This window comes from Vulpes lagopus, chromosome 23 (genome assembly GCF_018345385.1).
Source record: "Vulpes lagopus strain Blue_001 chromosome 23, ASM1834538v1, whole genome shotgun sequence".
Lineage (NCBI taxonomy): Eukaryota > Metazoa > Chordata > Mammalia > Carnivora > Canidae > Vulpes > Vulpes lagopus.
In genome coordinates, this window is record NC_054846.1 from 51,684,519 (window position 1) to 51,704,721 (window position 20,203).

General features: G+C 51.2%; 1 protein-coding gene across 2 annotated transcripts in view; it reads right to left on the reverse strand.

Moving 5' to 3' along the window:
• The window catches only part of AGBL4 (AGBL carboxypeptidase 4), a 1,348,432-nt gene that overhangs the window by 121,245 nt on the left and 1,206,984 nt on the right, over positions 1 to 20,203 (reverse strand). For both annotated transcript variants that reach the window (XM_041739178.1, XM_041739177.1), the window contains exon 7: positions 4,769 to 4,858. In XM_041739178.1, coding sequence (XP_041595112.1) covers positions 4,769 to 4,858 — 90 coding nt within the window. The remainder of the gene's footprint in view (positions 1 to 4,768; positions 4,859 to 20,203) is intronic.

Below are 20,203 nucleotides of genomic sequence, written 5' to 3' on the forward strand. Positions count from 1 at the left end.
GTGTGTGTGTGTGTGTGTGTGTGTGTGTGTGGCCCCTCCCCTCGTCTGCCCAGGGTAACCCTGTGGAGTGAGCTCCCTGAGGGAAGGCCAGCTCCGTCTCCATTGTCTAGGCCCTAGTGGGCACGTTGGCAAGTGGCAGCAAGGCTCACTTAACCCCACAGCAGCCCCTTGAGGACTGTATTGCTGCCCCCATCCTGCAGGTAAAGACACAGAGGCTCTGAGAGTTGGGGACTGGCCAAAGGTCTCAACCAGGAGTAGAGTGGTAGGACTCACACTGAGGCCCTGGCTCTGCCTACCTCCTCACGCGGCCCTCCAGAGGCTGGCGTGCCTTGCCTGCACTAGCGGGCCTAAGTGCTGATTTGATTGATTGGATTACAAAGGATCTGCAGAGGACAAGTGTTCTGCAAATGGCACTTTTCAGTGAGAGTTGTCCCAACAGCCCCAGCTTCAGTGAAAGAACATTCACCCGACCAGAAATCAGATACCTGAGGTCTAGTCCTGGCCAAAGCTCTGGCCTGCAACCCAGTCCTCCAGGTGCAGAAGTGAGGCGGGTTCTGCTAATGGCTCTCTCAGGAAAGCAGCATGGAAGGAGGTGGGCTGGGGTGCACGGCACAGAAGCCACACACCCGGGTTTGGGGGCCCTGTAGGGTCAGGGGAACTGTACCTGACACCCACTAGGTGCTCCATAGGAACACTTACTTAGCGCTTCCTGTATTCCAGACACTGTCCTAAATGTCATTTAATCTTCACAAGAACCCTATGAGGCAGGGTTTCTATTGTCACTTCCCCTTTCAAGATAAAGGAACTAAGGCATAGAGAGGTTATGAAATGTCCCCAAGGTCACACCGCACTACATGGGGGAGCTGGGATTCAGTGTCAGGCAGGCTGGCTCCAGAGAACGTGCTCACACACGCTCTGCTACAGGGCAGCTCTGGAGCTCCCTTGACCTTTCACGTCATGGCTGGAGGAAGAGGATAGTTTGGTCTCACAGAGGCCATGAGTGGGCTTTGGGGCAGCCGAGGGGTTACTGAGAATCAGCCATCCAACTGCCAAGCAGAGCCTTGAGGAAATCAAAGTCTTGCCACCTTTACAGCTGCCCCTCCAGAGTTCTGTGATGACATGATGTCGCTCTGCTCCCAGCAGCAGGTGCATCAGCAGCCCGGCTGTGAGGACCGTGCTCCCAGCCAGATGGGGAGGACCAGGCCCCACATGTCTGTTATGCCTGCTCAAGGTCACTGAGCCAGTTAATGCACAAGAAGCATTACTGAGCTGAAGGTATCTCAGCCGTCCTTCTAGGCCCTGGACCCTGCTGCCCTTTCCAGGACAAGGTGGGCTGGGGAGGGGATCCGGCCCAGCCCTCTGGGACTGTGGTCTGGCCTGTCTCCAGGGGGCCGAGACACCCCCGGGGAGACTGTGCCTCAGTCTCTCATTGGCAAAGTAGGGGAATGATGAGTCTGAAGCTGCCTTGAGAAAGGACAAATTGTGGCTCCAGGGACAGTAACAGAGATAGGGAAGGAGGAAGACCAGGGTCATAGAGACGAGGCCCAGACCACATCTGCCAGGAATTCACCGTGATCCTGGGTAAGCCACTTCACTTTCACGAGCCTCCCCACTCCCGTCTATAAAGGCACATCAACGGTTGTGGGGTGCCCAGAGTGCCGTGCTCTTCTAGGCACCAAGCTTGGCCTTCTAGCACTTCCCACTCCTGAGTGGGGCAAGAAAACATGTCCAGGCTTGAGAAACTCAGACTCAAAGCCCTCTTCTGCTTTTTACTGGCTGTATGACCTTAAGGCCCCTTTTCCTGAGCTCAGATTTAGAATCCCAGAACCAACACAGCATTTGTTCCTCACAACAGCCCCATGGGATGAACAAGATAATCCCCATTTTCCAGATGTAGAAAAGGGCACAAAGGACACTCAGAGATCCAGCCCTAGGCCTCAACTAGCTCATGGTTTAAAGGGAAGCAACAAATATAAATCAAATATATAACAAATCAGGGTGGTAGCGATGGCCATGGGTAATCACACTACAGGTGCAAAGCAGAGACTGAAGGGAGTGGGACGGGGGCCCACAGCGGGTATTCGAACACTGGGAGATGGGAGGTGTTTGCCAGGTGGCACGGGGTGGGCAGAGGAGCAGCAGATGCAAAGGTCCGTTGGTGGGAAGAAGGTTGTCTGTTCAGGGTTAAGTTGTGTGGGGCAGGGATATAACGAGGCTTAGGCCAGAGAACCTGGCAAGATCCAGACGGGGGAGGGCTGGGAATGTCACGGCAAGGAGTCGGAGTTTATCTTGAGAAGGGAGAGGGAAGGCATCGAAAGGCTCTGCCAAGGAGTAAACACTGATGGAAAGGCTGCGGGATAGCATGGCGTGTATCGGCACCGTCCAGATTCCTTCCTAGAAAAGCTGGCTCAACACAGAAAGCATTGGAGCTGCACTCCACTTCTGTATGTCTCAGGCCTCGTCTAACGTGGGATGATGACCAGGCCCTCTGCTGCCCACAGAGGAGGTGGGCCTGGGTGTTTGGGCTCCTAGAGCTGAAAGGTTTGATGATAAGGCTCCTGTCTTTTTACAAACAAGGACAAAATAGTTGCATCCTATCAGCTGGGGGAACAGGTCTGCTGCCAAGTTTAGTAACTGACAGATGGCTGCAGTAGAGGGGTTGGTAAAACCAGGAGGGACCTGGGTGAGGTTACTGCAAGGACAGTGCTGGAGGGAAGAGGATGGAAGTGAGAAGGCCAAGGAGTAAGCTGGAGTGACGGCAGCAGGGAGGTGGGCCACCAGCCTCTTGGGTGTGGCTCCTACTCGCTGTCCCTGACATGCTCTCAGGGCTGCTGGCCCCAGAGAAGGGGGAGGCAATGGTGCCTAACCACAGCACCGTGGCAATAGAAGACGCACGCTGATTTGTCGAGTGCCTGAGAGTCTACAAGGCAGATGACCCGCAGCCTCTTCTCAGAGCGCCGCCCCCAACTCTCAGGGGTGACATCCATCCTGAGTGTCTGCTGAGTGCCAGGCACGGGGCTGGGTGTGTGTTTGCACTCATCTGACACCAGTTTTGTGGTGGCCTGTGCAAAGAGGTGTTGCTATCCTAATTTATTTTACATTTAAGGAAACTGAAATGATACTGCTAGGAAGTGGGAGAGCCAATGTTTGACCCCAAGATGGTCTCATGGCAAATTGCTAGATACTTCCATGGCAGCCCACGGCCTCCTTCAAGTGATATAATTTCTATGGTTTTTTTTTTTTTTTAATCTCCCTTTGACCTTAAGGTCTTTTTGAGACTAAATTGAGAGAAATTACTGAAGTTCTTCAAACTTACATAATTATATGTAAAAATATAGTTAATATTAATTCCTATGACATAGAAAAGTTAATATAGTTAAAAGGCATTACATTAAATTAATGAAAATAAATAAGTAAAATAAAAGAGGTAGAGTGCTTAGAACAGCACTTGGCACATAGTATCACGTATTTTATATGTGATATACCCACTAGATAGGTAAAAATGCAAATGTATTGTTGAGAATGTGGGACAGTAGGAACCCTCATACATTGCTGATGGCAGCATAAAGGTCTCAGAGAGAAACTTGGAGATATCTAGTACAGTTGAAGATGCACATATCCTGTAATCTGTCAACTGCCCTAGAAAAGCAATTGCACAGGCACAAGGCAACAGATAGAAGGGCATCTGTGACAGCTTTGTTTTAAGGACAAACACTGTCAACAACTGAATTGTCCAGGAGAACAGGCAGGTAAGTTGAGGTGCCCGACAGACATGGCACAGAGTACATGGCGGAAAGACGTGAACTATAGCCACACTCATCACCTCGGACATTGGGTGAAAAGTGCCAGTGAACACAGAATAATAGTTTCCTAACTATAAGAAGTTCAAAGACATGCAGAACGAAGCCCTAGACTGTTTACGAATGCTGACGCGGATGGCAAAACTATTGAGAAAGACAATGAAATCCAAACTTATAGCTCTCTGTGGGAGGACAAAGGTAGAAGGGAGGATAACGAGCTTAAAAGGAATGGATAATATTCTGCTTCTGAAGTTGGTGAGCACCAATTCATTAAATTATTATTTATAGTTATTTATTGAATATACCTATATTGCTAATTAATTGAATACATATGTATGCATATATATGTTGTTGATTAAACGTATATTTTACATGGATTAAAAACTTAATAATAAATGAAAAGCAATTATAGAGAGATACATTTGAGATGAAAAAATTATGTCTTATTTACCTCTGGTTGTCTGACACAAGGCCTATTTCCTGGCTCACAGTAGGTGTTTCTAAAGTTATTTGTTAAGTGAATGACTGAATAAATGAGTGAATAGATAGCTTCTAATCCTTATCTCCCCACTTTATCACACACCTACCAACATACACATTGGCCTAGGGCCAGATTTCTTACTTTTGTAAACCACTAGAGACAAGAAAAATCATGCTAGGAAGTGTGGATGACGCTGTATGGCTCATCCTCAACATAGCACATACAAGAGAACTCCACTCAGGCCTACCTATCCATCCATCCATCCATCCATCCATCCAACCATCCACCCCTCCACACACACATGCAGTTAGTAAACATTTGTTGAAAGAAATACTCATGGAAACCAGGTGTAACCTCTTTAAAAATGAAGTAAATGTGCATCCACAATAAGGACTCTGCTCATGACCACACTGTCCCTGAGGCCATCACAGTGCTCCAGCTGGATATGGGGGTAGGCACAGGATGCCCATGGGATTTTGTCACTCACCTTGGCACACAAATGAAGAGGGTGTTTCCCCTGGGTGGACTCGTCCTGTGATGAATACCACCTTCTTCTCTGCCCCTTCCCGAAGGTTGTCTGTAAGAGAAAATACAAAGAGATTGCTCAGGAGGACAGGGAAAGCTGAGACTGGGAGTTGGTATGTGGGAGAGAGGCGCAGGGAACAGACGGCGTGCTTTACATTCATTCCTTAACTCAATGGGTTAGAATCATCAAGGCCCACCCAGCCATTGCTGACTAATTAAACTATGTCCCGGACAACCCAATAGTAAAAGACTACATTCCTGTTGGTACAATTGATCATGTTAATATTACAATCATCTGAAGATGTCGTATCAGTGAGGACCAATCCAGATCCACTGGCTGTGACCCAAGGCAAGTTGGGTATCCTCTCTGAGTTTTGATTTGCTAATCTATAGATGTAGAGAGTACTAGTGATTAAAGCCTGTTAGCTTACATATTGCCTACCACACAGGAAACACTCAGTAAATAATGGAGGAAAGGAAGTAGCTGCTTCCTTTAGTCATAGTAGCAGCTGCCATTTAATCAGTACCTTTTGTATCAGGCATATTCTATACATTATTTATAGTTCTACAGAAACATGCACATTCCTTTGACAGAGGCAGAAAGTTCAAAGTCACACAGCTAATAGGTGTGGGTCAAGCTGAGATTAGAACCCAAGCCTTCGCTTGGCTTTGACGAAGTAACAGGGACCAGATTTCTCTTTCAACTTAAACAACTAAAAAATTGGACAAACATACAAAACGACTGTTCTCAGACAGGAGGCAGTGCAGGATTAATATATGAGAAAAGGGACACAAATGAAGTGTGCCCTCTGACTGCCTGGGCTCTTTGCCTGGAGGCCCATTCCAGACCAAAGAGCAGAGAGGGGTATCCTTAGCAGAACATGGAAATCTCATGGAGATTAAACTTCAGAGTCTGTAGCAGGTCGTAGCTGAGGGGAAACTCTATACATTTCAGAGCAGATGGAGCTCTATGGAAAAAGAATCCCACCAATGTCAGGACTCCTCAAGAGTGTTTACAGGGTCCCAAGATGTGCATGGCACCTAAAAGGGTGAATCTCCATGATGTGTCATGAGAAAATGACCAGGGAACTATGAACTGTACAGCTGTCAGGGCTCACACAGGGCCCAGAATCACTGGAATTCCCACCACCAAAGTGGTAGTCCTCACTGATCATTCAGGGCATTCACGAGACAACCCAGAAGGGCCATGTCTTAGTGGTGGGGCTAAGCTACTCTAGATTCATACTAACAAAATTTTAAAATCATGCAAGTATCAAACTGGACAAAAGAAGCTTCACTGTCTGCCATATAAAGTGCAACTCTCTTTAAGGAAAGACAACAAAATCCAGACACTCAACGATGCGCAATTCACAATCTCCAGTATCCAATAAAAATCCTTAGACATGCAAAGAAGTAGGAAAATATGGTCCAAAATCAGAGCCCGAGCTCTTACTGCTTCTATAGAAGTCTCATTCATATAATAAAGTTCAGCTATGGTGCAAAGAGATTATTAGACAAAAGCAGTGGTCAAGAGTAACATTCCCAGAAGGAATGGGCAGGAGGGTACTTAGTTCCTGGCAGAGGAAGGCTGGATTGACCCCGAACAGACCCATGATCTGAAGGACATTCAGAAATCACCACTGAGAGAAGTTGGGTTAAAGAATATCGTCTATGTTAGAGGATGACCTGGAGGGAGTGGGGAGGTAGAAATAATTAACAGGCTTTTTGCTTCTGAAATGCTAGGGACAGGTTATTTTGAATGTGGTTTATGATCTTAACAATCGAAGCACCAATGTCAGAGACTAAAATAAAAAATGTATTAACTTTATTAAGTCTGACTCTAAAGGCTTGGGACTTGCTTAGTCTATTGGGGTGACCAGTATTGAGGTTCCTGCTTCCCTAAGACTAGGTGTCTGAGAGGCAGCAAGAAGTACAATGGAGCCAAAATGAATTCCTCTTTTTTCTCCCAAAATACATTCTCAAGAACTCACCCTGCATTCAGCTCTGTGCTAGGTGCTTTAAGAAGAAAGGGAGAGAGAAGCTTATGGTTTAAAAGAGGAGTTAGACACCTGAATATCTCCTAGACTGAATATAAGCTCCTCCAGGGAGAAGCTGCAATTTTCATGGTTCTTTTTAAGGCCATTTCCAGGACCCTGTGTGGCATAGGTGCTCGGGAATTGGTATTGAATTAAAGAAGACTCCTATAGATCATGGCTTATCTTATTTAGTCTTCATCATACCTCTGTGAAGTGGACAGTATCAGCCCCATTTTATAGGTGAGGTTCACAGAAGGAAGGGACATGCCCAAGGTCACCTGGCTCTCCACCTAGGACCCCTCTCCCTAGCCTGTCTCCTCCTGGATCGACCAGCAACAATAGCAGATCACGAGTCTGCTGCATTTCCGCCTACGATGTACACAGGAGAGTTCGGCTCCATCCCTTTCTGCTTTGAAGGTGAGCCACTGCCTTCATATTTATGTTGTTTTTTTCACTTACAAAACAAAAAATGAAATGCCACCAAGCCCTTTTAAAAAACACTAACACTGACCCCATCTATCCCAGCAGTCCAGAAATGATAAATAGCATTACCAAGGCCCTCAGTGAATGCTACCTTTATGGATGTCTCCCCTGACCTGGTATCAACTCAATTGCATTCAGCATTTCTGCTGACCACGGAGAAATGCAAAATGGGCATTCTATTTGCACACTAATTTTACTGAGCCCCTGCGTCTTCATAAAATGATAACATGGGGCTAATAAAAATCAAGCATCTCGGGTGCTAATATAAGCAAATGTTGATGCAGGCAGGTAACAAATTGCTTTGTCATTTAGGAGGCCGTAAAAGAGCATTATAATCATCTTTAGGCAAAATGGATGGGTCGCCTTTGCTTAGCTTTTAGCTTTCATTTGCAAAATCAATTTAAGGTAATGTAGCAGCTCTGAGGTGGTGTGACACGGGACACCCCCTCCCCTTCTGTCACCGAATCTCCAGACTCGTGCAAAGCCAATTAAACATATTCTTGGAGGAGGCAGCGGGGATGATGGAGGAAGTATGCTTGAACAAAGCCAGAGTGGAAAGCAGCTGAACAATGAGACCAAAAACAACCCGCAAGAGGTGATGAAACTGAAGGTTCATTGAGGGTGACACACTCAAGGGTACAAGGACATGCTCGTGGGGGATGGGATAGCCACACCAGGCCCTCAGTTGACAGGTGTTTGAAGCCAAATGTGCTTTGTGTAGCATCACAACACACATGTGCATGCACGTGCACGCATACACATGTACCCCTTTGCTGTCACATCCCTCTATCGTCCACTCTTTCCTTATTTCTAAAATATTTATCAAACACCTATTGGGTAGCCAGTTGTTACCCATTATTATCTTCATTTTACAGAAAAGCAAGGCCAAGAGACATTAAGTGACTTGTCTTAGTTCTCACAGCCCAGGGTTGGCAAAGGCCCCACCGGGACAGCAGCCTGATTCACCTGTCTCCTTGAATCCCACACCACTCTGCTTCTGGGGAAGGAGGACAATAATGGTGGCCAGTTACAACAGCAACCAAGTACTATTTATTCAGTACTTACTCTGTGTCAGGCACTTTACATGTGTGACCTTAGTTAATTTTCATAGTGACCCAATGTAACATCTACTATTCCTACCCTCATTTTACAGAATAGGAAATTGAGGTCTAGAAAGGTGATGAGTGAACTCATGTATAAGTAACCTGTGGGGCCTGGATGAAACCCCAGGTCTTTATGAATCTCAAATGTATGCTCTTAACACCTGTTGGAGATTAAATAAAGTCCATGGGGTGGTTTCAAAAACACATCCACAAAATCTTTGTGAATCTCCTCCTCAGGTGGAGAGGAACCCACTTCCCTTTGCTGGGGCTGGACAGACAGGCTTGCTCTAGCAAATAGAATACCTTGGGGGTGGAGGCATGTTATTTTTTTGAGATTAGGTTATAAAAAGACTGTGGCTTTCATCTTGGTTGCTGTCTCTCTCTTTCATCGCCCACACTGAGGAATCCAGCTGCTACAATGGGACACTCAGGTAGCCTGTGGAGAGGCCCATCTGGTGAGGAACCAAAGTACCAGGAACAGAGGCCAGCCAAGCCACACGAGCACACTTGGAAGGGTACCCTCCTGTTCCAGGCGACTGCAGCCCTGGCCCCCTGCCTTCCTCCAACCTCCTGAGCCAGAGCCGCCCAGAGGAGTTGCTACTGCACTCCAGGCCCACAGAAACTGGGAGACTGTAAGTTGGTTTTCAAAGACGCTAAGTTCTAGAGTAAGTTGTCAGGCAGCCAGAGACAAATAATCCCCCTGGGGATGGCTAAAGAAATTCTGCATCTTACCTCCTGATGCCCCAACCTGAGTAAGACCAGGGCCATTACCGTAGTGTCAATGTGGAAGGAGAGCCTTAATCGATCAGGTCAGTTATCAGTGGACCTGCGGTAGGAGCTGCTACAAGATGCCAAGAGGCCCCAGAGAGCACTAGCTGCGCCCTCTGAGGACAAAAGTCTCCCAGAAGTTCACATGGCCAGTTCAGGTTCCCTATCTTCCCTGACAGTAATTCTGACAACAACTTGTCACAGGGAGTGAGTGTGGAGGAGGGAGGGGTGCGAGCTGGGAGGGGAATGTGCAATGTTACAACAGGAAAAGGATCCCCCCCCACCCCGAATGCAAGCCTTTGTCATTTTCTAGACTTCATGATCCCAGAAGGCCATCATAAAGTCAAGAAAATACCTTCCTACTGGTTTCCAAACCAGGCCGGCTGCCTTGTTTTCTCTAACACTCCAGGGCCCAGGCGGGTCCACGCAACTGCTAAGGTACAGAAATAGAAATCCACGGTTAGCTGCCTGTGCCCAAGGGCCCACCCAGGACTAGAGCGGCCTTGTCACTGGTTTCCCCATGCTGGCACGTCCTTGCCTCCATTCTTTGGCCCTGGCCACCACCGAAGTGCTCTTCTTGCAGCCACATGGGAGCGTCCCACTCACCCAGCTCTGACCCTGTCCTCCAGGCCAGCACAGCCTCCTCTGTGTGGCTCCCCTCATCTGTCGGGGCTGGTGGCCGCTCATCTCTCGGGCCCCTTCCCCAGCCTCGGCCACCTCCTGGCAGCGGCGTAAGCACGAATGGTCTCCCCCACCTCCACGCCACCTGGCACACCAGCCCCCACTCGTCTGTCTGTCTGGCTCGCTCCTACTCAGCCTTCCAGACTCTGCTCAGATGTGCCTCCTTTGAGGAGTGAGAGTGGGCACTATCCTGTATCCAGGACTTGTTCTGGGCCACCCCTGGTGTTCGTGTTGTGCTATATTTGATCTCCTCAGCACAACCCTTTTGACTTCCTTCTAGAATAGAATATGGCACGTTGGAGGGGCAGGTGAGGATATCGCTCTGCTGTTGATACTGACCATGATGAGGGAACAGGAGCTGGGGATGATAGTGAGAACGCCCTCAAAGAGCGGAATTGTCTTGTACATACATTTATGAGAAAGTGGTGTTTAGGAGGCATCGATGGGGCTTTCTTGGAGGCCCTGGAGAACCCGTGAATGCATCTGGGTAGAGAGAGGACCTGATGAAGCCAAGCTGACTAGGGTGGATCCAACAGGAGGGGAGGGTTGGATGCAGGACACTGAGAAAGCCACTGGTCCCTGTGTTTCTTCTGTCTCCTGAGGGGGTCCCGGCCTCTGGCTTCCCAAGCAGATGGACCAGGGCTCACATCCAGGCCCCACAGATTATGGTCCATGAGGCCTCCAGTAAATTACATACACATTCTGAGTCTCGGTTCCCTGTGAGATGAGAATAATAATCCCTAGCTCACAAGATAAACCTCAAGCAAGAGACTTTAAGTCCCTACCCTATGGCTTTGCCTATAATAGCAGGTCCCATTTATTGAGAGAAAAACCACAAGAATAGGGTTTCTCAGCGCTATGAACATTTTCAGCAGGGCAACTCCTTGTGTGGGGCCCTGTGCTGTGCGCTGTACAATGCGTCTCTAGTCCCTGCCCACTAGATGCCAGGAGCACGCCTCTCCCCACTTGTGACTATCAAAAATAGCTTCACACATCACTAAATGTCCAATGTCTTCTTGGAGGCAAAATAGCCCCTGGTTTGAATATTTCATAAGCCTCTATAAGAATATTTCACCTTATTCAGATTGGCCTTGTCACTATCTTCCCAAGGAAACTTTATATCTCTTAGACTTTCTATCTTTTCCCCAACTCCTCCGAAAAGTCTTCCCAGATCCCTCCAAGACCACAGTGCCTTTCCCCTCCTGCCTCTGACCTCACAGAGTTCATCTGGATCCCTCAGCAGGTCTTAAGTCAGGTGCTACCTCGCAGAGGCAGGACCAAAAGCCACAACTTGGATCGGTCCTGCCCAATGCCAGAAGCTGCTCTTCCGGGCCTCGGGGCCTTGGTAAGAAAACGTGGTGTGGGCAACCTGTCAGTCCTTCCACCCCCTAGACCCTCGGCCCTCTGGGTCACATTCCCTCAGCTTCGTGCAGCTCTCCCGCAGCCTAAACTCTCGTAATTGTGTGATAGACTCATGCCTGCTCCAGGGCTGGGACTGAATCTCTACCCTCGATGAGATGGAAGATGAGAACAGGGATTACTGTTGAGAGGATGGAGCTCATGACAGAGAAGCGCTCCTGATGAGAAGTGAAACGTTATTTCTGGAATTTCAGGCCTTTGGGAAAAGGAGCCTCTCTGGATCACCTCCTATGTCTAGAGCATATTAAAACCACTCTTTTGGCTTTAAAAAGCAGTCAGAAGGCCTCTGACTCACAGGAGGCTTACGGAGACCATCAGAACTACAGAGCCTGGGGGGGTCACTGATAGAACATCCTCACTGTGAAGATGAAGGGAGAGGCCCAGAAAGGACAAGTGACTTGCCCCCAGCCCACAGGGCTAGAGATTGGTTGAGCCAGGTCGGGAATCCAGGGCATGGGACTCTGTCCGCACGTTCAGCCTCCTCTCATGACACAGGGCTGCCTTCAGCAATGTCCCTTCGACTGGCACCTGGAAATGGCCTGGTGGGTGCCTGACAGGGGAGTGAAGGAAAGCTGAAGAGCTAGGGGCCTAAATACAGAATGTGAGGGCCAGCTGTCACCTTGATGGTCACTGAGACAGCGCTCCACCGGGTCACCCCTGCTGGGCTAGGAAGTTTATAGAGCCTCCTTGCTCGGGGCTGGCACTCTAGGCCCTGGAGGAGGTACGCTTGCAAGCTTCGGGAATAGGGGGGCGGCAGGAGGGACCTTCCTGCTGCCATCTGTCTTGATCCCACTACCCTCCCAGCACCTCCAGAGAGTCAGAACTGGAGCTGCCCTCTCTGAATTCCTGCTGAGGTGGGGTCTGCTGGGAAACAGAAGGGAGACTGAGACTCCCCGCGGGAGCTTTACTGTGAACTGCTCTCCAGGACACTTGTGAGAGGTGGGAGTTATGTGGGATTGGGACCATCTCTGTGGGGACTTGAATGGATCCCATGGGGAGCTCCAGGCCAGGAGGGCCCTCCACAGTTGTTCTAGGAGGTAATGGGGCTGCCTCTGGGTCTTGCATTGACTGCTTACTGGATGCGGGCTGCCTCCAGGGCAGGGCTGTAACCTCAGGCAAGGCAGCTTCCCTTGGCTGAGCGTAAGTTTCTGGAAGGAAATCAGATGTGAGATGTCAGCCACCACCACTCGCGGAAAGTGAGAGACTTGGTCCTGAAGGGGAATCCGGTGGTGCCCAGTATCTGCTACACCAGCCTTTGGCTGAAGTAGCTGAGGAGAACAGGGCCTACCCGAGGCCCCCAAAACAGGAAGGCCAAGGATCTTTTTCTTTTTTAATGCAATTCTATATCCGTACGCCCTAACACTGACCAAATGCCAAACTTGGGCCTGGCCCCTGAGGACATGGAGATGAACCAGATGCTGTCCAGGAGCTCAAAGACTAATGGAGAAGAGAGCTCAAGCCTGGTATGGCAGTTTGAATTTAAACTTAAATTCTAGAGTCAGACAGGAGGGGTAAAGCCAAGCTCTGCTGCACATGGCATTGAGCTCCGAGATCATTCATTTCTTCCTCTGCAAAATGAGGATCGTGATTCTGACAAGGGATCTTGTAAGAATGAACTGAGGTAATGCACTGGGTCTATGCACCTGACCTGACGCACATGGCCTGTGTTCAAAGGATGGTAACTAACGGGGGCGCCTGGGTGGCTCAGTCAGTTAAGCGTCCAACTCTTGGTTTCGGCTCAGAGACGTGACATTGAGCCCCATGTTGAGCCCCAAGTCCAGCGTCAAGTCCTGCCCGCATCAGACTCCACACTCAGCAGGAAGCTGGCTTGAGACTTTTCTCCCTCTCCCTCTGCACCCCCTCCCCGCCCAAAAAAGAATAAATAAATTTTTAAAAATGGTAACTTACAGACACTTAGAGGTCACTTGGTCCAAATACCTGATTTTACAGATGCAGACACTGAGGTCAGTAGACTCCATGACTTTGTCTTTTTCACTATTTGCATTCCCAGGACATCGCACACAGAAGGTGCTCGATAAATGCTCCTGGCCTAGTTGTAGAGCCCTCGTTGCTCTTTGGTAGAATGAGCTTTGGGGGCTAGAACCAGTGCCCAGGCTTTCCCCAACACGGGCTCTGCCTTTTATCTCTCTGAGCCTCCAGAAATTCCTCACCACATCGGGTTTGGGTTTCAGCTTATTAGCAAATGCAAATTGAATTACGTGGTGCCCTTTTGCAACAAGGACAACAAAAACAGTTTCCCCAGGAAAAGAGGGTGAGAAGAGGTGAAAGCTGGGATGAAAGTCGAAGACAATACATTCTAATCAAACTTGATAAATATGTAAATTAAAGCAGCTAAACAGTTGGCTTTGACAAATGACTTGTCGGTAATGGATTTTTCCAGTGCGAAGGCGAGAGTTCAGCTCACCGGCCGGCTGCGGAAGGCGGCGGGAGCACCTGCTGGCTGCCAGGCGAAGCCACTGCGGGGACAATCCCGGGTCCAGAGGAAGGAGCTGAAGGGGCAGGAAGGGGTGGGGGGGGGCACTCCCGAACGCACAGGCTGTGTCCTGAGGAGCCCACAGATTCGCTCCCTCCAGCCCTCCCATCGCCGCCTGGCGTTCTCAGCAACTCAGGAGCTAGTGCCTTTCAGTGTTTTCTCCCCTCACAGGAGCTGACACGGTGGTGGTGCTCAGAATAGAGATTTCCTGGGACGCCTGGGTGGCTCAGCAGTTGGGCGTCTGCCTTCAGCTCAGGTTGTGATCCTGGGGTCCTGGGTTCGAATCCTGCATCAGGCTCCCTGCAGGAAGCCTGCTTCTCCCTCTGCCTGTGTCTCTGCCTCTCTGTGTCTCGCATGAATAAATAGATAAAAATCTTTTAAAAATTAAAAAAAAAATAGAAAAGAGATTTCCTTAGCTTGCTACATAGTTCCAAACGGTCCCCTTCCTAGGCCCACTCTCATCTCTGTTTTTCCGTCTGTAGAATTAGCTGTTGGATATTCCCAGATATGGAATGCAAGAAAAAAATTGAGCTGTTAGCTCAGCTGAAGGCCCACATAGCACGGAGCAAAAAGGAGCCCAGGGACTGCAGGTTGTCTGCAAAATGCAAGACCATGGTCATTGTAAGCACCGGATGTGTGTGGCGGTGGGTGTTACTTAGCAGGAGATAGCCAGAATAATTGCTATGAAACTGATGGTTCTAGCAGATTTTTAAACAATAGTCAGGTGAGAAGTGGTTAAAAAGGAATGGATTTTGAGCGGTTTCTGTGTGCCAGGTACTTTTCACACAGTATGATCCAGGTCTCGCTGGACCCGGGGAGAACTATCTCATTTTCCTCCTACCACAGACAAGACATCTGAGGTGAAGTGCCTTGCCCAGGGCCACCCAACAAGCAAGAGTCACAGGTGGAATTTCTATCTGCTTCTATCCCCTGAGACTGGTCTTTCTTCTGACACCCCCCAAAGGAAGCCTCATTCCTGAGTTACACCGGATGAAAGACGCTACTGTGGGTGTACAGGAGTGCAGGCCCATACACACGTCTGCTTCTGGCTTAAACTCCTACAAACTCCCGAGTTTCTGTACAAAGTCATCAGAATTGAGGTACAAAGAGAAATTCAAGGTGAATGGTTTGCAGGCTTGGAAAGACACTATTAATACAATTTCCTCAAACAGAGAACCACTATTTATGAGTGCTCAAAGTAGCTTCAGGAAAAGAGTTTCCTGGTAGGGCAGGGAGTAATGTGATCCATGCCCAGAGCTGAAGATCCATCTTGCCCAATGCTGGAGGAATTCAGATTTGAAGAGTGTTCTTTCTTTCCTATTGAGATCTTCATTGACTTGTATAAAAATACCACTCTCAATCTCAAATCCCCACTGGCATCTTTATATAAGCACCGAAAATGCTACTGGGCTTTGGAGATTTCATTTAATGAAGGAAAAGTATTTCTATTAAAGAGTGTGATTTTTTTTTTCTCTCTCTCTCTCTCTCTCAACACATCTTCAGATGAGCCAGGGAAGCTGGATTGTTCTGGACTCTGAGAAAACAAACTCACCCATGGCTCACCCATGACGTGGTTACACACACTGCAGAGTGACAACAGCCAAGGGAGGCAAGGAAGGGTGGGTGATGAGGGGGAGATGAGGGAGATCATGACAGATGAACTCCCACGAGCCTGCGCCCGCACAGTGTAGGAAGCACTTGGGCTGTCACGGGGAGGAGAGTGCTATTGCCACCCCTCAAGCTCAGTCCCCCATCTGTATCATCTGAATAGCAGTGCCCCCTCCCATCCTCTCCTGGGGCCTGTAATCCCTTCTCAGGGGCAGGGACTCCACTCTCCTGCTTCAGGTCTGGTCCTAGAGCAGCTCCCGTCCACTAGAAGTGAACCCAAGCTGCTGACTCCGGCCTGCTTGTCCCCTGCCCACCCCCACCCCCTTTTCACCCCTCCCTCACCTGCCCACCCACTCCGTCCCATGGGGGTTCTTTCCAAATTCTCTGCCCCATCTGGGGGGCTCCCCTGGCCTCTATGGGGCTGGCTCCTCACCACATAGGTCTCTGCTTCCCACATGCACAGTAGCCCCATGACCACAGGAGCTTGGTCTTACTAAGGGCTGTGGGCCCAGGTCTAAGGTGGCACCCGGCAGACACACATGTGGACTGTGTGACAGATACAGCTGACGGGGATGGAGGGGTGCGCGCTGGGGAAGGGGAGGGCCTTCAGAATAGGACTGGAGATGTGGCCGAGGTGCACTGATTATCTGAGGTCAAACAGCCGGGGACTGGTGAGGACAGGCCGGATCCCTGGGGGATGCACATTAGGGCTGTGGGGCTTCTCCACCTCTCCCAGAGAGGGGGGGCCCTTATGGAAGGCTGTGTGGTCCTGGGAAGGCCAGGTCCCGGCTGGGTGCCTCGGTCTCCTCACCCAAACAGGGGAATCACACCATCATCACCGTGTTTCTGGGTAACTGTGAGGCCTGGAGGAGTTAAAACAAAGCACCAGGAATAGTCCTTGTCACGTGATAAGGCCTCATCTCAACGTTTGCTATTCTTGGACATTCAGCAAGTGTTGCTCAGGCTCCCCGTCACCCCCTGGCCCTGGGGAGCCCTCGGCCCCGCCAGGCAGTGGGGTCGGGGGCGCCCTCTGCTCCTTCCCCTCCTTGCCCCTGCCCTGTTCCAGCAATGGCCCACCTGCATGGTAGGACTTTCCTTTGCTTCCCATCCTCGCCTGTCCTCCCTCGTGGCTGAGCTGGGGGGCAGAAGCCTTGTCCTGTTCAACTCCCCCTGGCATTCATTTGTCTGCCTGACACAGAGAAGGGCATGTGGACATGGTTATTTTAATGCAAAAAGTTGTGAAATGACTGCATCTAAATGTAGAATGCTCCCAAAATTAGCAGGTACCATGGGGAGCGGCCCCCAGGCGTGCAGTCTGACCCGCTCTGTCCTGTGCTCCTAGTGGTTCCTTAGCAGCCCCGCTCCCCTCGAGGCCCACCTGAGCCCATCTGTCCCCCCACCCCGTCCCTAACCCCCCTCACCAGAAGTCTCACCAGGGAGAGGGACTTTCGGGGGGCGAGGGGAGGCAGCCTGGAACGTCTCCTTGGCACCTTATTCGGCATTGTTTTTTAAAAAGGCTGAAGGTGGGATCCCTGGGTGGCTCAGCGGTTTAGCCCCTGCCTTTGGCCCCGGGCGTGATCCTGGAATCCCGAGATCGAGTCCCGTATCGGGCTCCCTGCATGGAGCCTGCTTCTCCCTCTGCCTGTCTCTCTCTCTCTCTCTCTCTGTGTGTGTCTCTCATGAATAAATAAATAAAATCTTGGGAAAAAAAAGGCTGAAAGTGTAATGGTTTGTTTCCTGGGCTGTGTCAGATTGTCCCCATACCAAAAACATTGTGTCAGAGCAGCTGCATCAGTGTGGCTGAAACAAAAGGACTGTGTCAAAGCGATATGAACTCTGCAAGGAAGCCACCTGGCACGGAGCGGCCCCTGATCATGGATTTAAAAACATACACCATCCTACGTGGCTTAGCAAGCAACCCGCGGCACTGAAAACCAACTCTCCCTGTGGTAATTCCTTTCTGTTCCAGTGAGGATGTTTCCACCACCCTAAGGATCAGGGAAGTTCAGGATGGGGCCTGACGCCCCATGCAGGCCACAGAACAGAGATGGCTAGAGCAGAGTATGGCCTAGTTAACCTCCCCCATGTTGCAGCCAAGACACCGAGAGAGAGACAGTGACTTGATCAAGGCCTCACAGTCAACTGGATTTTCACAGGTTAGATCAGAACCATGGGATCCGTTCCCACACGACCTCCCCACGCTCTGCATGGGCTTCTGGGCCACAGCGTCACCGCCGGACTCGTGCACACACGCCAACAGAGGGGACAGCTGCTGACAGAGCTCAGCTGACGCTCTAACTGCCCAAGTCCTCGGCACGCTACTTGAAAACTGGAGCAGCCAAGTTCTCGATAAAAGAAGCTTTAGTGCCCAACCAGGCGGGTTGCCAACATGCCTTTAGCCGGGCTGCCCGCTGGAGCAGCAGGGCCTCTTGGTGGCCCCGGCCGGCCGGGGGGACGGTGAACCTCCGCAGCACGGGGCGCAAGCGCAGAGCTCACTCTCTGCCTCTATTTCCATAATTGGTATTTCTGCAGCTGCTACAAAATAAACCTGTGCTAACCTGAGTCAGGAAACGTTCTTGCCCCACTGTCTTCATGGCTTCGTGGCTTGGACTGAATGGAGTCCGTCCTGAATAAAACAGTGTCAAAACTTTAGTTACAAGAACGTATTTCCAGGGGGTGTGTTTACAGAGTGGCGACTCCCAGGCTAAGGCTTCTAGGATAAACCTGGACCCTGGACAAAACGCGGCCTCCGATGATCCCTGGGGCACCTGGACTGGAGCCCAGCTGAGCTGGGTTTGCAGCTGAGTGACACGGGGAAGCTGTGGAAGTGCCCTCGCCTCAAAGGCCCAGCAAGGAGAGGGATGGAAACCACAGGGGTCCCCCAGGGTGGCCTCTGGCGTTGTGGGTTTCAGAAGCCGCGGCCCCACCGTGGGGCTGCCCCGCGCACCTGGGAAGGCACGGGCCTCAGGTGCTGAGCGCTGGAGGAGGTCGCAGCATGGTGACCCCACCGCCATCTGGGCATGTGACCCTGGGCAAGCCGCTTCCCCCACCTGTGCCTCCTCCAGCCCTCTCGGCTATCAAACGGGGATCACGGTGGGCTATCTTGTTGCACCCTGAGGGGTAAATGAGCTGGGCACTCGGAAAGCACTTAGTACGGGGTCTGGCACCCAGTGAATTGTATCAATATGAGTCTGTTTAATAAAGTGAGTGCCGACGAGTGACCCGGTTCAGGTGCTCCAGGGCTGCAGAGGGAAAGGCTGGTCTTCGGGCCCCTGTGATGAGCCCCTGTGGACAGCCACCTGCTGCTTATCTCCAGGCACACAGGCAAGAAACACACCTTATTCTCTGCCCCTCAGCCCTGGCTGCATATTCGATCCACCCAGGGAGCTTTTGAGAACTGCCCAGGCCCAACTCCCGTGCCCCCAAATCATCCTGCTTAGGTGCAGTTGCAAGCGAGGAGCGCGGGTCCAGTGTGAGATCCCGCGGGCCAGGCCCTCCGGCCCCTGGTCTCTCGTGCTACACCACGGGTCTCTCAGATGGTCTCGCAGCCCCCCAGTTCTAAAGCGCTGCAATCCGGGAGGCCTGGAGGCTCCAAGAGGTGGCTTGGCGTGGCCCCGATCAGACTACATGGGTCATAGCGAGGAGAGGGTAGGGAGCGAGGGGACAGGAGACACGCATACATCAAGCAGATAATTTCTCACAGACGCAGGCCCGTCCTGGGATAGAGGGGCGTGCGGTGTCCCTGAGGACCTCCAAAGCTTAGGGCAAACAGATTGGATTTATGGCAGAAACAGAGGCCACATGTCTGAGAAGGAGAAAAGGCCTTTTTCCAAGGACGAAGGAGGAGGATCAATACATTCACAGCTGGGGCTCGGGGGCCCAAATAGACGCACACAGGACCCAGGAACAGGTTCCTGGGATGCTGGGAGGGACACAGGGAAGTCACTGGACTCCAGCACCTGCTCTGGGCAGGCCCAGGGGCCGCACTGCGTGCAGTCCTGTTCCTTCCCCGCAACCTCCTGGGGGGCAGGTGTCGGATCCCCAGGCTGTAGGCCCCACAGGGGCGCCCAGCTCTCTCTGAGTCCAGGAGCCCAGGCTTTGCCCCCGGGGGCTCAGTGCCTCACTCTCCAGAGCTTCCTGTCCTCAGGACCCCACGCAGCCAGTTCACACAAGAGCAGAAGGTTGGGAACAACCCGAGTCCAGACCTGGAGTCCTCACATGAAAGGTCCTGTGGAGTCTGAGGGCACTCGGAAAGCACTTAGTACGGGGTCTGGCACCCAGTGAATTGTATCAATATGCGCCTGTTCAATAAAGTGAGTGCCGACGAGTGACCCGGTTCAGGTGCTCGGACACCGGGGTGGCAGGGAGATCACCCACAATTTCCGGGATGAAGAGGCTTGCCTTGTGAGAGCTAGTCCGTCAGCACAGAGCGAGGGGGACCAGGACCCCCAGGTCGAGGCTGCTGACTGCCTGACACTAACCACATCCCGGGGAAGCAGGGTGGCAGCGGGCAGCGGGCTGATGTACCTCCGGAGCTCTGACAGGGCTGTGGCAGGCCTGGCCTCTCCCTGCCTCTGTCCAGGGGGCAGGCAACCTGACAGCCCTGACACGTGAGGCTGCTCCCTACAGCCAGGGCCATGCGGGGTGACCTCATGGCGGGGGTGACCTCACGGTGCGGGTGACCTCACGGCGGGGGTGACCTCACAGTGCGGGTGACATCATGGCGGGGGTGACCTCACGGTGGGGGTGTCCTCACTGTGGGGCTGATCTCACGGCAGGGGTGACTTCACAGTGCAAGTGACCTC